Source organism: Phaenicophaeus curvirostris, chromosome 15 (assembly GCF_032191515.1).
Source record: "Phaenicophaeus curvirostris isolate KB17595 chromosome 15, BPBGC_Pcur_1.0, whole genome shotgun sequence".
Lineage (NCBI taxonomy): Eukaryota > Metazoa > Chordata > Aves > Cuculiformes > Cuculidae > Phaenicophaeus > Phaenicophaeus curvirostris.
In genome coordinates this window covers 19,534,611-19,554,916 of record NC_091406.1, presented here as the reverse complement: position 1 = coordinate 19,554,916, position 20,306 = coordinate 19,534,611, and the positions used below count along the sequence as shown (strand labels likewise).

Genomic DNA, 20,306 nt, shown 5'->3' with positions numbered 1-20,306 from the left:
AGGCAAACGAGTGGCGAAGACATACTGGACCCCTTGCTCTCCCATCTCCCTTCGGTTTCCCCATGGTGGTGCCTCCCAGATCCACTCCTGAACCACTATTATCCACTATAATCATCACAGATCAAGGACAATGTCTTCTCCCTCCCCTTCTGAACGTTATTGTTTGCGTAACTGGGGGTTTAATTTGTGACCTCTCCTCTTTGATTCCTTGAATTTTATGTTAATCGCTGTGTCCGTGAATCCTTCCCCAAGTGCAGGACTTCGGGTTTGATCTCCTAGAGCAGCAGCATCATTCTCGAGTGGTGTTGAGCGAAGGTGATGGGGAAGCATTTCCTTACAGAAACTTTCCCCTCTGGCACCAGCTCTCATATCCCATAGAGGTTCTTCTCGGACCCGCCCGACTCGCTAAGGGTCCTGTGCTGATGAACAAGTGGAGAAGAGGAGGAACAAGCCCTCAAAGTGTCCTGTGGAAGTGGAGGATCTTGCACTGCCCACTCAGAGGAAAACCCCGAGCTGCGGATGAGGAGCTGGCGTTTAGGAGCCGGGCAGTGCTGCCCAGAGCCGCGCTCTGTCTGCGGGGAGGGAGCTGCTTCCTAGCAAAGAGAGAGCGTTCCCACTGCGCCTTTTGGCTCCGGCTGGGCACGGGGAGCGCAGCCTCCAGCAGCAAAGGCCGGGCTGGCGGCTCTGCCGCGGCTGAGCAGCAGAGGAAATATTCCCCCGTGCGACGCTGGGTGGGGGTGTTGGCCGCGAACCGGCGGGTTCCTGTGCCCGCCCCGGCTTTGCAGGCAGCGGCGGAGAGAAAGAGCCGCGGGAGCCGCTCGGGAAGGGCGGCGGCACACGGAGTCGGGGAGCTCGGGGGCTTTCAGGCCCCTCAGCCCGGGATTGCTGACCAAATCCGCCTCGGACGCCGCTGGACGATGCTGGGAACGACGGAGGACGGGGAATGGCTTTTGTGGCGAGTGCGAGCGAGTGGGAGACGGAACGGAGAGCGGCAGAGGCGAGTGATCTTGTTGCTTGTGTGCGTTTGCGTGTGTCAGAGCGGGGCCGAACCCCTCCGCTATTCCCTGGCGGAGGAGATGGAGAGGGAGTCGTTTGTTGGCAATATTGCAGAGGACCTGGGGCTTTCTCCGAGCCAGCTGGCGGCTCGCAAGGCGCGCGTTGTGTCCGAGGGGAACGAGCGGCTTTTCCACCTCAACCGAAACACGGGAGCGCTGACGGCAAAGGAGTCTCTGGACCGAGAGGAGATGTGTCCGCAGAGCGATACCTGCACCGTCTTCTTTAAGATAGTCTTTGAAAATCCCTTGGAGCTGATCCGAGGGGAGGTAGAGATTCGTGACATCAACGATAATTCCCCCGTCTTCCCGGAGAAGGAGGTGGTTTTAGAAGTTCTGGAAACGACATCTCCTGGGTCCCGTTTCCCTCTGCAAAACGCCCGGGACAAGGACGTGGGAAGCAACGGTTTGCAGAACTACAGTCTCGGGTCAAATTCGCATTTCTCCCTCCATGTTGGAACAGAGAAAGGTGTGGAACTTGTCCTGGATCGTCAGCTGGACCGGGAAGAACAGCCGCAGCTGAATTTAATCCTCACCGCTAGCGATGGGGGCTCCCCACCAAGGTCGGGAACAGCTCATGTGCAGATCGTGGTGCTGGATTCCAATGACAACACCCCTGTGTTCAGCCGGGAGGTCTACGAGGTGCAACTGGCCGAGAACAGCCCCCCGGGGCAGCTGGTGGTCAGAGTCGCGGCCGCGGATCCCGACGAAGGGTCCTACGGGAAAGTGCGATACAGATTCAGCCAGATATCGGAGCGGTCCCAGGAGCTCTTCCAGCTGAACCCTGACACCGGGGAGATCCAGGTGGTGGGAAACGTCGACTTCGAGGAAGCGAAGCATCACAAGATGGTGGTGAGAGCCACCGACGGCGGCGGTCTGTCTGCACACTGCAAAGTGCGGGTGGAGGTGCTGGACGTGAACGACAACGCCCCGGAGATAACGCTCACCTCCCAGTTGGTCTCCGTTCCCGAGGACGCGCCGCCCCGCACCGTGGTGGCCCTGTTGAGCGTGCGGGACCGCGACTCCGGCGACAACGGCAGGACGGAGTGCTCCATCGACGGGGACTCGCCCTTCATGCTGACGGGCGGCGGGGATGAGTACTACGAGCTGAGGACGACGGCGGCGCTGGACAGGGAGCGGGCGGCAGAGTATAACGTGACGGTGAGAGCCGCGGACCGGGGCAGGAGGCGGCTGAGCTCCCGGGCGAGCCTGCGGGTGCAGGTGTCGGACGTGAACGACAACGCGCCCGAGTTCACGCAGGCGGTTTACACGGCGTCGGTGTCGGAGAACGAGGGCCCCATGGTCCGCATCGGCAGCGTGAGCGCCACGGACGCCGACGCGGGAGCGAACGGGCGCGTGAGATACGCGCTGGTGCGGCAGGAGGGCGCGGAGCAGCCCGCGGTGTCGGTGAACGCCGAGAGCGGCGCCGTTTTCCTGCTGCGGCCGCTGGACTACGAGCAGGTGCGCGCCTTGGAGGTGGCGGTGCGCGCTGCCGACGGCGGCTCACCGCCGCTGAGCGCCCAGGCGGTGCTGCGCGTGGTGGTGCGCGACGAGAACGACAACGCGCCCGTGGTGCTGCACCCGCCCGCCGAGAGCAGCGGCGCGGCGGCGGGCGAGCTGGTGCCGCGCTCGGCCGAGGCCGGGTACCTGGTGGCCAAGGTGGTGGCGGTGGACGCGGACGCGGGGCAGAACGCGTGGCTGTCGTACGAGCTGTGGAAGGCGACGGAGCCGGGGCTGTTCCGCGTGGGGCCGCACAGCGGCGAGGTGCGCACGGCGCGGGCCGTGGCGGAGCGGGACGCGCCCCGGCACAGGCTCGTCGTGCTGGTGCGAGACCGCGGGCGGCCGCCGCGCTCCGCCACCGCCACCCTCGGCATCGCCCTGGTCGGCGGCTTCTCCGACGCCCATCTGCGGGGCGCCGAGGAGGCGCCGGCCGCCGAGCCCGAGGGGCCGCTCACCCTCTCCCTCACCGTCTGCCTGGCCTGCGTGTCCGCCCTCTTCCTGGCCACGGCGGGGGCCGCCGTGGCGGCCAAGGTGCGGCGGGCCCGGCGCAGCGCGGCCGAGAGCTTGCCCGCCTTCCCGCAGTCCGCCCCGCCGAGCAGCGCGGGCTCCCTGCCCCGCAGCTCCGTCTACGACGTCTGCTTCGCCGCCGGCAGCCTCGACGGCGACTTGCGCTTCCTCGGGCCCCTCCTGCCCTGCTTCCCCGCCGGGCTGCCCCCCGGCCCGGCCGAGCAGCGGAGCTCGCTCTGCTCCACGGAGGCGGCCAACCTCGGCGACGACGGCGACCGGGCTGCAGAGGTGAGGGACCTGCCCGGGCCGGGGCGAGGCGGGGAGCGGGGAGGGAGCAGCGCGGGGGGCTCGGGGTGTCGCTCACGTGGGGAGTCTCGGTGTTGTGGCTCTGTGGGTGGAGGAGCCCCAGGGTCGGGAGGAGAGGGCGGAGAGGGTCTGAGAGCCGCTGGTGGGGGCGTCCCAGGAGGATCTGTTAAGGGTCAGCTGCTCCCCAAGTACTGACTTATGGGGGTCTTGGGCACCCAGTTCTCAGTGTTGCCCTTAGATCAAGTGTATCAGCGCAAAGGAGGAGGGCAGCTGCACCTCGACCTGGTTCTCAAAACCATCGAGGTTAAGGAAGAGAGGGGACTAACGTCTCGACCTCCTGGTTCCACCTCCTCTGTCTCTGGAAAGAGAACAGTAGCGTTCTCCGTACAGCAGTGACTGACGGGTCCTTTCAGTCCCTCGCTTTTGCCTCCCTCCAACGCCCAAATTACAACCCGCGCTCTCCGTTCTTGCAGGACAGAGCTCCCATCTCCGCAGACACGGCTCGCAGACGTGTCGAAGCAGCTTGCACTGCAGACAGGGGGAAGGAGCTCCATGGCAATTCTGATCCAAACCCTTGGCTCCCCACTCAGTAAACGAGGGGAAAGGCGAGAGTGTCTGTCGTCCCTGGCCAGCGTCCTCACAAGGAAAACACCGAAAAAAGGACCAGGGAAGAACAAGGTTTCTCTGTGAGAGAGCAAACCCATTCTCCTCTTCAGCATTGTTTTCTTCATATAAGTATTGTGTAATTGTGACATAGACGGAGGACGAGGACTGTGTTGCATGTTGATAAATCCGAGACTCCGTGCGTGACTGTGAGAGCCTTCTTCCTTCTAAATGTTAAGGGAAATCTTGAAACCTGGAAGCGTATCTTCAAGATAGCTTTTTCCTACATCACCTTTTCTGAGTTTATTTTTGTTTTGATAGCGTTCTGTAATCATGTCTCCATTCTCTGCACTCCGTTAAAACCGATTTAATTAGAAACGATTGACAGCGGCACTCCGCACATTTGAGCAGGAGTTCACTGATTCCTCAAACTGTAAAGCGTGGGCTTTGAGCAACGTATTCGTTTTCTTTTATAAGGTAAAGTGCAAGATAACATTTCCGGATTGTTGAGTATAAAGTAATAGAGAATTGAAAGTGCTGTTTGTTTTTTTGCAGTGAAACAGGCTTTTACACTCAGCTTGAGGCACTGTAGAGGACAGGGCGTAAAGTAGCTTTCTGTTTTCTTCTCCCTTACTTAATCGATAATGAGCTATGAAGTGTATGTGATATTTCCTATCTGTCGCACATTTAAACAATCAAATGCCTGATGTAAATGAACGCAATAAAAAAACCCTTGCAACTCCCTCGGGTTTGTGGAGGATCACTAGTCCAAGCAGAATTCCGAGAATCAACCCGTGCATTTTGCAGTAGATTTGATGCAGGGAAAATCAAAGCGACTTAGAAGCAGGACATTCTCAGAAGGCGAAGCAAGGTGGAGGGCGATTTTCTGTGGGAAGCAGAGGACCGAGAGATGCTGCTCAAAGCGCCGTCGAGCGGTCTCCCTGTTTGGAATCGGAGGGAACAAACTCGATCGATTCTTGTAGCAAGTTGCTCTTTCCTATGAGACCCTTTTTGTTCATCCAATGCAATGATTATATCACCTTCTAGTTTACAAAGATTTTGTTTGAACGTCTTCAAGGTGGTGCCTTTAATGTCCCATCGCTGAATGTCCTTAGACCTCTCGCTCTCCTCTTCTACCTCCATTTCCCCACAACTGCATCTCCAAGTACTCTCTTGTGTCCTCCCTTGAATGAAAATGATCTGTTTTTATTCACCCCACAACAGGCTTTGCCTATTCCTAGACTCCCTGTCAAAGGGCTCGTAAACACTTTAATCTTTCTACTGAGTCACTTTCTGATAATGTGGGATGATCTCTTTGGGCCCATTCGCGTTTACAAAGTTTCAGGAAGAACATCTTGCAGTTGAAACTTGAATGGTGACTTTAATGTCCCATCGCTGCATGTCCTTAGATCCCTGGGCTTTGCTGCTGACTCCGTTAGCTCCTGCTGGTCGGTGTTTGTGTATCTGGGGCTCTAATTAGTAACTTCGCTGTGTGTTTTCCTGCCTATCATCTCTCACTGCCTGGCCGCGCTCCCCACACCCTCCACCTCTCCATCAATATAGGATAAACTTCCCCCACGGAACTGCTTTACAAATTTGGGGCTTGAACCTCTTGCAGGTGACATTTGAATGGTGCCTTTAATGTCCCATCGCTGCGTGTCCTTAGATCCCTGGGCTTTGCTGCTGTCTCCGTTAGCTCCGGACCGTTAGCGTTTGCGTATCCGGGGCTCTAATTAGTGACCTCCCTGTGTGCTTCGCTGCCTTTTATCTCCCAGCCCTGCGGCGCCGCCTCCTCCCCCCGGGGCAGGAGCTCAGCCCGGTCGCTGAGCACAAAGCCCTCTGGAGCCCTTGCAAGGCCGCCGGGTGCGGCGAGCGGAGCGCGGAGCGTGTGTCTCGGCGAGAGGGAAGCGCGGTGGCGGTGGCGGTGGCGGGAGGCGCAGTCCCGCCGCGGCCCGCAGGGGGGAGCTCCCGGCCAAGGCGGCGCCGAGCGGCTGCGGGCGGGGAGGCGCCCGAGCCCGGCCCGGCCCTGCCCAGCGCAGCGCAGCCGGGCGGCGGCGAGCGGCGGCGAGCGGGGCCCCGGGCCAGCCGCTGCCGGGCCGCCAGCCGCACTCGGCCCCAGGGAGCCCGCCCGCCCTCGCCGCCGCCCTCGCCGCCGCCCTCGCCGCTGCCGGGCGCCGCTCGCCGCCGAGGACCGCGCGCCCGAGCCGCCCGCCGGAGCCCGCCCGCCGCCCCGCCATGGCGATCGCAAGGCAAGTGCTTTGTCTCTCTGCTCTCCTCTCGCTGCCGCACGCTCGCTCCCAGCCCCTGCGCTACTCCGTAGCCGAGGAGGCGCCGAGCGGCTCGCTCGTAGCCGACGTGGCCGAGGACGCGGGGCTGGCCCCGGCGCAGCTCTCGGCTCGCCGCGCCCGCCTGGCCTCGGAGGACGGCCGGCAGCGCTTGCGCTTGGACCGCGCCACCGGCCGCCTCGTCGTGGCCGAGAGGCTCGACCGGGAGGAGCTGTGCGCCCAGGCGCCCGCCTGCACGCTGCCCTTGGAGCTGCTGCTGGCCGACCCGCTGCAGTTCTTCCGCATCGAGGTGGCCGTGCGGGACGTCAACGACCACTCGCCTCGGTTCCCGGACGAGCAGGTCACGCTTAGAATCGCGGAGAACAGCAACCCGAGACTGCGTTTTCCTCTGGTGGGGGCTCGGGACCTGGATATTGGTAGCAACAGCGTCCAGTCTTACAGCATCTCTCCCGAGAACGAGTACTTCAGTGTCTCTTTTGGGACTCGAACTGAGGGGGACAAATATGTGGAACTGGCCTTGGAAAAGCCTCTAGACAGAGAGGAGCAGGCGGAGATGAGTTTCAGCCTCATTGCTGTGGACGGGGGCTCTCCCCCGAGGACTGGGACTACTCAAATCCACATTGTTGTTCAGGATGCAAATGACAATGCTCCAGTCTGCACGCAGGAACGCTACATTGGCCACGTTTTGGAAAATGCCCCTGAGGGCACCGTGGTTCTTAGTGTCGTGGCATCTGATCTGGATGCAGGTTCTAATGGGGACATCTTCTACCAGTTCAGTGAAGAGGTGGACCAAAGCGAATCAGCGTTTCTGATTGATGCCAAGACCGGTGAAATTAAATTGAAAAAGCCTCTGGACTTCGAGGCAGCACAGAAACACGAGCTCAGTGTTCGGGTGACAGACGGTGGGGGCCTCTCAGCTATCTGTAAAGTGTTGGTGGAGGTGGTAGATGTGAATGACAATGCACCAGAGCTGGCGGTGAGTTCCTTCAGCAGCCCCCTCCCTGAGAATGCATTACCTGGGACAGTGGTTGCCTTCTTCACTGTCAGGGACCGTGATGCTGGAGCCAACGGGAAGGTCACCTGTGCCCTTGAGGACCAGCTGTCATTCTCCCTGCGTCCAGCCTATAAGAATTACTATGAGCTGGTGACTGTGACCACACTGGACCGGGAGGAAATGGCACGGTATATCCTGACTGTCATAGCAGCAGACGTGGGCTCACCTCCTCTCACTACCACCCAGACGTTCACGGTGGACATCTCTGATGTCAACGACAATGCACCTGTCTTCAACCAGACATCATACACCATGTATGTGCATGAGAACAATATTCCCACGGTTCTTGTTGGAACCATCCATGCCTCAGATGCTGACATAGGCCCCAATGCCAAGGTGACCTATTCCCTGGCACCAGCTCACCTCACAGAGCAGCCTCCCTGTTCCTGCATTTCTGTGAACTCTGAGAACGGGCACGTGTTTGTGCTGCGACCTCTGGACTATGAGCAGCTGAAGCAGATTGAGGTCTTGGTGATTGCCTCTGATGCAGGATCTCCTCCCCTCAGGGACAACGTCACTGTCCGCGTTGTTGTGGTGGATGAGAATGACAACGCTCCACTGGTGCTGCATCCAGCCCAGGACAGCAGCCCAGCATCCAGCGAGCTGGTGCCCATGTCGGCTGAGGCGGGGTACCTGGTCACCAAAGTGGTGGCTATTGATGCTGACTCTGGACAGAACTCGTGGCTCTCGTACCACCTGCTGAAGGCCACTGACCCCGGTCTGTTTGTGGTGGGTGCCCAAAGTGGGGAGGTGCGTCTGAGGAGGCCAGTGACAGAGAGAGACACTGTGAAGCAGAAGCTCATCATCCTGGTGCGAGACAATGGGCGGCCACCGCTGTCGGCCACAGCAGCACTGAGTGCACTCCTGCTGAATGACTTCTCAGATGTGCGTCTACCACACAGCATCCCGGACCTAGTTGACGACAGCGACTTCTTGACAACCTATTTAATCATTTCCTTGGTCTTTGTCTCACTGCTCTTCCTTGCATCCATGGCAACCTTCATCACTTGCCAAGTGTGCAAGAGAAAGGAGCTGAAGGATGGACATGTGCTTTATGCTGCCAACAACTTGCCAAGCAGCCTGGCTGATGTAGCCTCTGCAGGGACCCTGCCCCATCCCTATTGCTATGAGATCAGCCTCACAACAGGTTCAGGCAACAGCGAGTTCAAGTTCCTGAAGCCCATCCTGCCCAGCCTGCCACCACAGCACTGTGCCCTGGGCGGGGACACTGGTGATGAACAGGTTTTTCCCCAAGGCCCTCTCACTGCTGAGGATGTGCTACCAGAGAACACAGGGATGCTCTCTGGGGAAGAGTTCAATAGTCTTTCCTTTAACTAGGATGGAGTGAGAAGTAGAGTCTTCAGGCCTCTATGATGCAGAGGATGCTGTGCTACAAACTGTGGCAATTTTTCCTCCAGAGTTCATCTGCATTTGCAATTAGTAGAAATGATCTCTGTCAAATTCTTAGTCCGCAGAAAGGTTGTCTTCCCCTCCAAAAACCAAGCGAAATGAACTAAAGGCTCCCTCAGACAGGTAACAAAGTTTCAGCTCTGTTACAGCTATTCCTAACCGCATTACCGCTTTGAGAAGAGATGGTAATTCCAGTGCTCCCGGCCTATGTCTTGTCTCCCTTGCTGTTGGGCAATGCTGGGGATCTCTTATTCTGTGCAAGGTGAATTTCGGGCAGCATTATCACATCCATGCTGAAATGCAGGTAGCCCTCATTCAGGTCTGAAAACCTAGGAAGTTGAGAGTGCTGTGTGACAACGTGATGCATGTCTGGGGGTGTATCTTCTCTGGGTTCTGGATGTCTCTATCTCTGAGATGTGTGGGCTCTGTATGATTTGCCTTCTGATTACTGTGTCTGCCCATCCAGATATTCTGTGACTGGAATAGAATATCATTGAACAGAATATGTTAATGTGAAGGTATCTACTAGGATCATTTTAGTCCAAGTGCCCGACCACTTCAGGACTGTCCAAACGTTAAAGCATATTATGAAGGGCATTGTCCAAATGGCTCTGAAGCATGGATAAGTGTGAGGCATCAACTCTGCAATCTTCCTCCAAAGTCTGAGAGCCTTCCAGAGATGACACAATTTATATTTTTCCCCCAGAGGACCCCGAGTAATTCCCTATTGGGCACAGATGGACTTCTGCCCCACTTTTAACATATTGCCATTGCCTGCTCATAGACTGTAAGTGTAGCGAGTTGTGAAAACTTGCTCATTGTCATTGGGTGGAGTGCATTGAAACTCAAGAGGTTGCTTCTGAGAGCCGTTGAATTTAGGTTCTACTTTTGTCATTATTATTCCTTAAGTGAGATGCTTCTTCATGAGAGTGGAAGGCTGCCTCGGTCTGATTTTCTGGGCTTGTGTTGGAGCATTTGCTTTCTCCTTTTTGCCCTTTCTCCTTCTGCTTTATGGACTGTATTTGACCACTATCTTGTCTCTTCCTCTGAAGAAGGACTGTTACACCATCTGTATTAACTGATTGTTTGGCTGGCATGGAAAAGTCCTCCCAGTGTGTTGTGCTGCAGTTATGAACTGTACCTTTGTAAACTGGGACAGCCTTGTGTGTAACAGTGAAATAAAGAGAACACAGTCCTTGTCGAGGCATTCATTCTGGGAAAGCTCTGTGAATGTTTTTTGCAAAGGTGGGAAAACTGTTTCTCCTGTTGTCCCTTGGCTGAGTTTGGTCTCATCATTGCTGTTGTTGAATTGAGAGTCTTCTTGTTGGGAGTGAAAATGTGTCCTGATTTGGTTTTCCTCTTAAGAAAGACTGTCACCGCAATTACACTAGAGGTTTGTTTTAATGAATGCGATGTGACTCAGAATACTCGGGAAGTGCATGCAGTGTGTTGTTTTCTCCTCCATTTTTTATCCTGTGAGAGACAGGCTGCTCTTGGAGGCAGCTGTGGGCATCTCCTGAGCATTGCGTGTGCATTTGCTGCAGCTCACTAAGAGGTCTGTGGGAGACCTTCTAACTCAGAAGGAAGTTTGTCTCCCTCTCCTAAATACAAATGAAAGTCATAAAATGCTCTCTCAGTCAGGTAACAACATTTCAGTTTTGCTACAACTGCTTCTGAGATGCTTCAAGAAATGGTTTATTTCCAGTGCTCCAGCCTAGTTATTATCTCCCTTGATGTTGGGCAAGGCTGTGGACCTCTTAATCTGTGCTGTAATGTGATGAACATGTTGTGCAGACAAATCACATCCTTGCTGAAATGCACATAGCCCCCTTTCTGGGTCAGAAAAGTAATGAGGTTGTGAGTCCTGTGTTTTAAAGTGATGCATGCTTGGGTATGTTTCTTCTCTGAGGTCTGGGTGCCTCTGTCCATGAGATGTGAGGGCTCTGTGTGTGTTTTTGCTTCTGGTCACTCTGTCTCCCCTTCTAGTCATTGTGTGAGTGCATATGATGCACAAAGTCTGCCCAGGGAAGCAGGGAGGTGCTCACATGCAGCTGTTGTTGTGCACAGCATTCCAGCTCAACAGGCAGGAATCACTGATCTTTTGAGTAACAAAATTTCATGTTCTTTAGCAGTAAAATGCATGGTATCTTTCTTGTGTGAGTAGAGCTGTGTCCTTTGGAGTTTATTTGAAATATATCAGTAATAATGGGGATGGGATGGGATGGGATGGGATAGGACAGGACAGGATACCATACAATATTTTAATTGGAAGGGACCTACAAAGATCATCTGATCCAACTCCCTGACCACTTCAGGGCTAACCAGACAGTCAAGAGTATAATGAAGGGCACTGTCCAAATGCCTGTTGAACACTGCCAGGTATGGGGCATAGACCATCTCTACAGGAACCCTTTTCTGGGGTTTGACCACCTCCTGTGTTAAGAAATGCTTCCTCATGTCAAGCCTGAACCTCCCCTGATGCTGCCTTGATCGATTCCCACATGTCATGTCACTGGATATGTGGAAGAAGAGATGAGCATCCTTTTCTCCAAACTAGGAAGACACAAGTCTTTAGCTACTCCTCAATGGACATTTCTTCCAGCCCTGTCACCAACCTTGTAGCTCCCCTCTGGATGCATTCCAGTATGTTAATGTCCTTCTTAGGTGGAGAACTGGACACAGGATTCAAGGCGAGGCTGTATCAATGCTGAATAGAGCAGGGTAATATGACTGGCTGGTTATGGTGTGTTTGATGCCCTCCCAAGGCATCTTGGCTGCCAGGGCACTGCTGATTCCAATTGAACTGCTGCCCACCAGATCCCTTTCCTCAGGGCTGCCCTCCATCCACTCCTTTCCCAGAATCCACATGCCTGGATTTACTAAGTCCCAGGTGCAGAATCTGGCATTTAAACCTGTTACATTTTGTGCCATTGATGACTGTCCCATGTTCCCATGTATCTAGATCCTTCTGCAAGGCCTCCTTTGCCTCAGAAGAGTCAACAGCACTTCCCAGTTTGCTGTCATCAGCAAATGGGATAATGGGATGTTCTACTCCTGCGTCTCCTTCTACTCTGTGAACTGTGTTTGAACATTGTCTTGCCTATTCCTCGGAAGAAGGACTGTCACCCCATGTCTAATAATGGATTGTTTAAACGAAGCCAGTGTGACATGAAATATGTGGAAACCCTCTTGCTGTGCTGTGCTGCAGTTATAAACTCTGCTGTTGTAAACTGGGATACCCCTGCGTTGAACAGTGAAATAAAGAGAACACACGAATGCCTTGTGTGGAGACAGCAGTCTTTGTAGAGATGTTCCTTCTGGGAAAGGTCTGTGAATGCTTTCCAAAAGCTGGTTTCTTTTCTCCCGTTGTCCCTTGGCTAAAATATGGTTGGTTGGGAACATTTCTTCTGTTTGGAGACATGGCCTATAGAGCCTTCAAGGAACATGTCGGGTGCAGGGATTTGTTGGCAGGCTTCAGCGTGTCTTCAGAACACTGAGCTTCTGGCTTCAACAGGGCTCTGCTCGATCTAGGTCAGGAGAATCAGTTTGTTCCCCTAACAGGGGCCCTGGGTGTGCAATGGCCTCTGCAAAGCTGTAACGTTTGGGGTGTCCTTTCCAACTCTCCTGACTGCTCCATCTGGGGATGGCATCTGTGAGGTGTTTGAGTACAAAGTATTTGTGAAATTAAAGGTGTAGGAGTTTCAGAGGATGGATGGCACAAAGAGAGGATACTTGTTCTTTGGGCAAGAATTTATGTGAGTGTGTTGAGGAGGGCATTCGTTGAGCAAATACTGGCACCAGGGAGAGACTTTGCTCTCCGGCAATGCAGGCAGATGCAGCTGTCCCTTCCCCAAAAGGTCCCTGATCAGAGCTAAGTACTGAGCCTGTTTATCAAAGGCTATTGCACACTAGAGGAATCATTTAGGTTGGAAAAGAGCCTTGACAACATTAAGTACAACAGTTACCATAGCACTGCTAAGTCCACCACAACACTTAAGTGCTATGTCCAGGGATGGTGACTCAGCCACCTCCCTGGGCAGCCTCATGAGCCACCCTTAGAGCCCTCAGCCAGTTCTTCGTCTCACAATTGGACAAAGTGTCCAGAAGGTTGCTGTGAGGAACGGTACCAAATGCTAAAACCCAGAAATACTACATTCACAACCTTCCCTTTGTCCATGAAGTGAGTGAACTGCCATAGAAGGATATCTAATTAATTTGAAGAGGACCTTGCTTTTTTGAGCACAATCTGACTCAATCCAGTATTCACATTATTCTTTAAATGCATTTCAATATTACCCATTATGAACTTCTCTTTGAGTTTTCCAGGCACTGAGGTTAGACTCACAGAACTGTAATTTCCGGGGTCTGTTCTAACGGTCCTCTTGTCAGCTGTAATTCCACTAGACAGTTTCCAGTCAGCAGGGTCCTCCCAAGACTCCCAAGTCTTTTTGTAGATGATCAAGAGCAGTCCTGCCATAGCGTCCGCTCGTTCACTCGGTACTCTGGGATGAATCCCATTAGGCCCCATGGAATTGTAAACATTCCTGGTCCTTTACAATTTCAGTGTACACCGAGGGAAAGTCACTGTTCATGCCCTCATAGTCCTCTGACTTAGTGGATCAGGCAGCCCAAGTTCTTTCAGTACTAGGAAGAGCAAGGCAAGAGAAGCATTGAGCTTTGCCCATAGCTGTCTTCTCCCTGTATACATGAACCAAAGCTCTACAATCTTCATGCAAAACCTGACCTTGCTTCCAGAGATGACACAATCTATTTCTCTGCTTGAGCTCCACGAGGAGTTCCCTGTTGGGCCCAGCTGGTCCTCTGCTGCTCTTGCTTGACTTTTGACCCACTGGCATTGCCTGCTCGTAGATGGTAAGTGTAGAGAGCTGTGGAAACATGTTCAGTATGTTTGGGTGGAGTGTGAGGAAACTCCAGGAGTTGCTTCGAAGGACTTAATCTGAAGGTGGAATTGAGATGAGCTTGGAAAAGGGTTGTTGTTCACTTTGGTCTTATCATTGCTGTTCCTGAATCGAGGGGCTTCTTGATGGGAGTGGAAACCTGTCATGATCTGATTGTCTGGGTTTGTCTTGTAGTACCTACCTTCTCCTTTTTGTCCCTCTCTCCTTCTACTCTGTGAACTGTGTTTAAGTATTGTTTTGGCTTTTCCTCTTAAGAAGGACTACCTCCCTAGCTGTAATACCGGCTTGTTTGAATGAAGGAAGCGTTGCACAGAATACTCGGAACATGCAAACTCTATGTTGTTTTTTATACCAAAAGAAGCAGACTGCTCTTGGAGGCAGCGGTGTGCATCTTGCGTGCATTGCATGTGCGTTTGCTGGAATCATTGCGGAAGTAGTCGCGATAGAAATCCATCCCCATGGACGGCGATGGGAGCCTGAGCCTGGAGTTTTAATCTGGTCTCGGCACGAATCCAGGCTCACGCTGCCCAGAGTCACTCCGGACCTGTCGATTTCTTCCCCTTTTTCCCACGGTTCTTCCTCCAGGTGAACTCTTGACCTTTCCCTTTTACCGAATCTAATCCTGCCTCTAATCATCCCTTAATAAGCTTTGCATGGTCCTAGAAACCCCGTCAAACTCGTCGTAATCCGTTTGCCCTTTTCTGTGAGACACCTTCTGAGAAAGCAGGATAAACTCTTCCCCCTCCCCTTCTCGTTTACAAAGTTTCCGATTGAACCTCTTGAGATTTACACTTGAATGGGGCATTTAATGTCCCATCGCTGCGTGTCCTTAGATCCCTGGGCTTTGCTGCTGTCTCCGTTAGCTCCTGCTGGTCGGTGTTTGTGTATCTGGGGCTCTAATTAGTGACCTCGCTGTGTGTTTTCCTGCCTATCATCTCTCACTGCCTGGCCGCGCTCCCCACACCCTCCACCTCTTCGTCAAAGTAGGATAAACTTCCCCCACGGAACTGCTTTACAATTTTGGGGCTTGGACCTCTTGCAGGTGACACTTGAATGGTGCCTTTAATGTCCCATCGCTGCGTGTCCTTAGATCCCTGGGCTTTCCTGCTGTCTCCGTTAGCTCCGGACCGTTAGCGTTTGTGTATCAGGGGCTCTAACTAGTGACCTCCCTGTGCGCTTCGCTGCCTTTTATCTCCCAGCCCTGCGGCGCCGCCTCCTCCCCCCGGGGCAGGAGCTCAGCCCGGTCGCTGAGCACAAAGCCCTCTGGAGCCCTTGCAAGGCCGCCGGGTGCGGCGAGCGGAGCGCGGAGCGTGTGTCTCGGCGAGAGGGAAGCGCGGTGGCGGTGGCGGTGGCGGGAGGCGCAGTCCCGCCGCGGCCCGCAGGGGGGAGCTCCCGGCCAAGGCGGCGCCGAGCGGCTGCGGGCGGGGAGGCGCCCGAGCCCGGCCCGGCCCTGCCCAGCGCAGCGCAGCCGGGCGGCGGCGAGCGGCGGCGAGCGGGGCCCCGGGCCAGCCGCTGCCGGGCCGCCAGCCGCACTCGGCCCCAGGGAGCCCGCCCGCCCTCGCCGCCGCCCTCGCCGCCGCCCTCGCCGCTGCCGGGCGCCGCTCGCCGCCGAGGACCGCGCGCCCGAGCCGCCCGCCGGAGCCCGCCCGCCGCCCCGCCATGGCGATCGCAAGGCAAGTGCTTTGTCTCTCTGCTCTCCTCTCGCTGCCGCACGCTCGCTCCCAGCCCCTGCGCTACTCCGTAGCCGAGGAGGCGCCGAGCGGCTCGCTCGTAGCCGACGTGGCCGAGGACGCGGGGCTGGCCCCGGCGCAGCTCTCGGCTCGCCGCGCCCGCCTGGCCTCGGAGGACGGCCGGCAGCGCTTGCGCTTGGACCGCGCCACCGGCCGCCTCGTCGTGGCCGAGAGGCTCGACCGGGAGGAGCTGTGCGCCCAGGCGCCCGCCTGCACGCTGCCCTTGGAGCTGCTGCTGGCCGACCCGCTGCAGTTCTTCCGCATCGAGGTGGCCGTGCGGGACGTCAACGACCACTCGCCCCGCTTCCCGGACGAGCAGATCACGCTTAGGATCGCAGAAACAATAAACAGTCCCGGCTCGCGTTTCCCGGTGGTGGGGGCTGTGGACCTGGATATTGGTAGCAATAGCGTCCAGTCTTACAGCATCTCTCCCGAGAACGAGTACTTTAGTGTCTCCTTTAGGAGTCAGAGTGAGGAAGAGAAATATGTGGAACTGGTTTTGGAAAAGCCCTTAGACAGAGAGGAGCAGGCAGAGATGAGTTTCAGTCTCATTGCTGTGGATGGGGGCTCTCCCCCGAGGAGTGGAACAACTCAAATCCACATTGTTGTTCTGGATGTAAACGACAACTCTCCCATCTTCACACAGAAGCTCTATGTTGGTCAGATTTTGGAAAATGCCCCCGAGGGCACCGTGGTTCTGAGGGTAATGGCAACTGATCCGGATGTGGGTACTAATGGGGACATCTCCTACCAGTTTATTGAAGAGGTTGGCCAGAGACACTTGGCATTTGAGATTGATGCCAAGAGCGGTGAAATTAAACTCAGAAAGCCTCTGGACTTTGAGACAGCACAGAAACACGAACTCAGTGTGCAAGCCACGGATGGGGGAGGCCTCTCAGCAATCTGCAAGGTATTGGTGGAGGTGCTGGATGTGAATGACAATGCACCAGAGCTGGTGGTGAGTTCCTTCAGCAGCCCCCTCCCCGAGAACGTGTCACCTGGGACAGTGGTTGCCTTCTTCTCTGTCAGGGACCGTGATGCAGGAGCAAATGGGAAGATTACCTGTGCCCTTGAGGACCAGCTGTCATTCTCCCTGCGGCCAGCCTATAAGAATTACTATGAGCTGGTGACTGTGACCACACTGGACCGGGAGGAAATGGCACGGTACATTGTAACTGTCACAGCAGCAGACGCAGGGTCACCTCCTCTCACTACCACCCAGACCTTCACGGTGGACATCTCTGATGTCAATGACAATGCACCTGTCTTCAACCAGACATCATACATCATGTATGTGCGTGAGAACAATGTCCCCACCATGCTCGTTGGAACTGTCCATGCATCAGATGTTGACATTGGGCCCAATGCCAAGGTGACTTATTCCCTGGCACCACCTCTCACCACAGAGCAGCCTCCCTGCTCCTGCATCTCTGTGAACTCTGAGAATGGGCACGTGTTTGTGCTGCGACCTCTGGACTATGAGCAGCTGAAGCAGATTGAGGTGTTGGTGATTGCCTCTGATGCAGGATCTCCTTCCCTCAGTGCCAATGTCACTGTCCACCTTGTTGTGGTGGATGAGAATGACAATGCGCCGCTGGTGCTGCATCCAGCCCAGGACAGCAGCCCAGCAACCAGCGAGCTGGTGCCCATGTCAGCTGAGGCGGGGTACCTGGTCACCAAAGTGGTGGCTGTTGATGCCGACTCTGGGCAGAACTCGTGGCTCTCGTACCACCTGCTGAAGGCCTCTGACCCCGGTCTGTTTGTGGTGGGTGCCCAAAGTGGGGAGGTACGTCTGAGGAGGCCAGTGACGGAGAGAGACAGCGTGAAGCAGAAGCTCATCATCCTGGTGCGAGACAATGGGCGACCACCGCTGTCAGCCACAGCAGCACTGAGTGCACTCCTGCTCAATGACTTCTCAGATGTGCACCTCCCACACAGCAGCCTGGCCACAGAGGATGAGGGTGACTCCCTCACAACCTATTTAATCATTTCCTTGGTCTTTGTGTCTCTACTCTTCCTCGCATCCATGGCAGCATTCATCACTTGCAAAGCATGCAAGAGAAAGGAGCTGAAGGATGGACATGTGCTTTATGGTGACAACAACTTTCCGAGTAGCCTGGCTGATGCAGCCTCTGCAGGGACCCTACCCCATCCCTATTGCTACGAGATCAACCTCACAACAGGCTCGGGCAACAGCCAGTTCAAGTTCCTGAAGCCCATCCTGCCCAGCCTGCCACCACAGCACTGTGCCACAGGCAGGGGCACTGATGATGAACGGGATTTCCCCCATGATCCTCTCACCACTGAAGATGTGACACCAGAGAATACAGGAATGCTCTCTGCAGAACAGTTCAATAGTCTTTCCTTTAACTAGGGTGGATTCAGCACCGCCAGAGGTTTCAGGCCTTCGTGATAGGAAGCGCTCCAGACTATAACCTGTGGCAATGGTTTCCCTAGAGTTAATCTACCTTTACAATTGGCATCATTTTTCCCACCCTGAAGTTACCAAAATCAGAAGACAACGTCTCTCCAACTCCGAAACACCAAAAAAAACCCAGAAGAAACTATAGTCTCCTTAATTATCGTGATAAAATATTTTCGCTCTACTATAGGCATTTCTTAGATGCTTTCAGAGTGGGCTTCATTCCGTTGCTACCACTGTAGTTCTTCTATCACTTGCTGTTGGCCAAGGTCATGGATCTCTTGTTCTGTGGTGTATTTCAATTGCAAGGTCCTTGCTGAAATGTGTGTAGCCTTCATTCTGGGTCAGAAAAGGTCAGAAAAGAACTTGTGAGTATTGTGTTAGAAGGTGATGCGTGCACGGAGCTGTTTCTGCTCTGGGTACTGGATGCCTCCGCCTCTGAGATATGTGGAGTCTGTGTGTTTTGCCTCGTAATGTCTCTGTCTTTATGTCCAGTCATTGTGTGACTGCACATGCTGCACAAACGCAGCTGAGGGAAGCAGAAATATGCTTCTGTGGACACTTGGTTGTGCACAGCATTCCAGCTCAGCAGGTAAGAATGACATTTTGAGCCTCTAAGTAATGCTGTCTCATCTTGTGTAGTGAAGAGCAGTAAAGTGCACGAGATATTCTTTTGACCCATATGGGTGGTGTGGGTGGGCTGCCTGCTTGGGATTGCGTTGGAAATATGTAGCATGGCATTGCCGGTATGGAATGGAATGGCAAAGCTGAAGTTCTTATATGTTTCTACAGGACATTCCTTTCGGACCTTTCCACAGCTTCATTGCTATCTGCTGGAAGCAGACCTGATCTGTTTTTCTGGATTCGTGTTATAGCATTTGTATTTTTTGTTTTACCCTTTCTCCTTCTACTTTGTGAACTGTGTTTGGCCATTGTCTTGCCAATTCCTCTGAAGAAGGACTCTCACCCCTCTATAATAATGGATAGTTTAACTGGCAAGGAATGCTTAGAAGCCCTCCCACTGTGTTGTGTTGCAGTTATAATTTGCACCATTGTAAACAAGGATATTGTGTGCAGAAGTGAAATAAAGAGAACACCTGAATGCCTGTATGGAGACTGGGATCTTTGTAGAGATGTTCCTTCTGGGAAAGCTCTGCGAATGTTTTTCAAAGGCTGAGCAGTGTTTTCTCCTGTTGTCCCTTGGCTGATGTAAGGTTGATTGGGTCCATTTCTTCTGTTTGTAGAAATGCCCAATAGAGCATTGAGGGAACCTGTGTGGAGCAATAATTTGTTGTCAAGGCTCTGTGGGTCTTCAGAGCACTGAGTTTCTGGCTGTGACAGGGCCCCATTATATCCCGGTCAGGGGAACCTTGTCCCTCCCCTAACAGGAGCCCTGGGTGTGCAAAGGCCTCTTCATAGCCGTGCCCTTTGGTGCTGAAATTCCCAACTCTTCTGACTGCTCATGGATCCAAACTCTTGGCTTCCCGCTCTGTAAGCAATGGGAAAGCGAACGTGTCTGTCGTCCCTGGCCAACGTCCTCACAGAGACAACACCGAAAAAAGGACCAGGGAAGAACAAGGTTTCTCTGCGAGAGCAAACCCATTCTCCTCTTCAGCATTGTTTTCTTCATATAAATATTCTGTAATTGTGACATGGATGGAGGACGAGGACTGTGTTGCATGTTGATAGCTCTGAGACTCCGTGCATGACTGTGAGAGCGTTACTGCTTCTAAATATTAAGGGAAATACTGAAACCTGGAATCTCATCTTCAAGATGAGCTTTTTATTACATAATCTTTTTTGTGTTTATTTTTTCTTTGGAGACCGTACTGTAATCATGTCTCCGTTTTCTGTACTCCGTTAAAACCAATTTCATTAGAAACGACTGACACTGGCAGTCTTCACACTTTTGACCGGTAATTCACAGGTTCCTCAAACGATAAAGCTTGGGTTTTAAGAAATGTATTCGTTTTCTTTTATAATGTAAAGTGCAAGGTAACATTTGTGGATTGTTGAGTATAAAGTCGTAGGGAACTAAAAGTGCTGTTTATAGTTTTACAGTGAAACAAGTTTTACACTCGGCTTGAGGCACTGTAGAAGACGGGGCGTTGAGTATCTTTCTGTTTTCTTTTGTCTTCGTTAATCGATAAAGAGCTGTGAAGTGTATGTGATATTTCCTGTCCTAGCACATTTAAACAATCAAATGCCTGATGTCAATTAACGCAATAAAAACCCTCTTGGAAGTCGCTCGGGTGTGTGTGGTGTGTGGAAGATCACTAGTCAGTCCCCTAGCAGGATTTCGGGTATCAAACGGAGCATTCGGAGTGGATTTTATGCAGGTGAAAAAGCGCGATCTGAGGACAGGTCTCGGTGCCCCGAGAGGAGAAGAGCGAGGCTTCGCGAGAGGAAAGAGTGCAAAGAGCAGAATTTCGAAAATCAATCCGTGCATTGTGGAGTAGTTTTTATGCAGGGGAAATCAGTGCGACTTGGAAGCATGACATTCTCAGAAGGCAGAGAA

General features: G+C 53.8%; 2 protein-coding genes across 2 annotated transcripts; both read left to right on the top strand.

Annotated features, from left to right (window-relative positions):
- Positions 1–422: 422 nt before the first annotated feature.
- Positions 423–3,761, top strand: LOC138727217 (protocadherin beta-15-like). The gene is made up of 2 exons (XM_069869507.1): positions 423–3,423; positions 3,604–3,761. Exons 1-2 carry the CDS (start codon positions 423–425, stop codon positions 3,759–3,761), a joined length of 3,159 nt encoding a protein of 1,052 aa, XP_069725608.1.
- An 11,534-nt stretch (positions 3,762–15,295) lies between these two features.
- On the top strand, positions 15,296–17,740 carry LOC138727216 (protocadherin beta-15-like). The gene has a single exon (XM_069869506.1). The coding sequence runs from the start codon at positions 15,296–15,298 to the stop codon at positions 17,738–17,740; it is 2,445 nt and encodes an 814-aa protein (XP_069725607.1).
- The last annotated feature ends 2,566 nt before the right edge of the window (positions 17,741–20,306 follow it).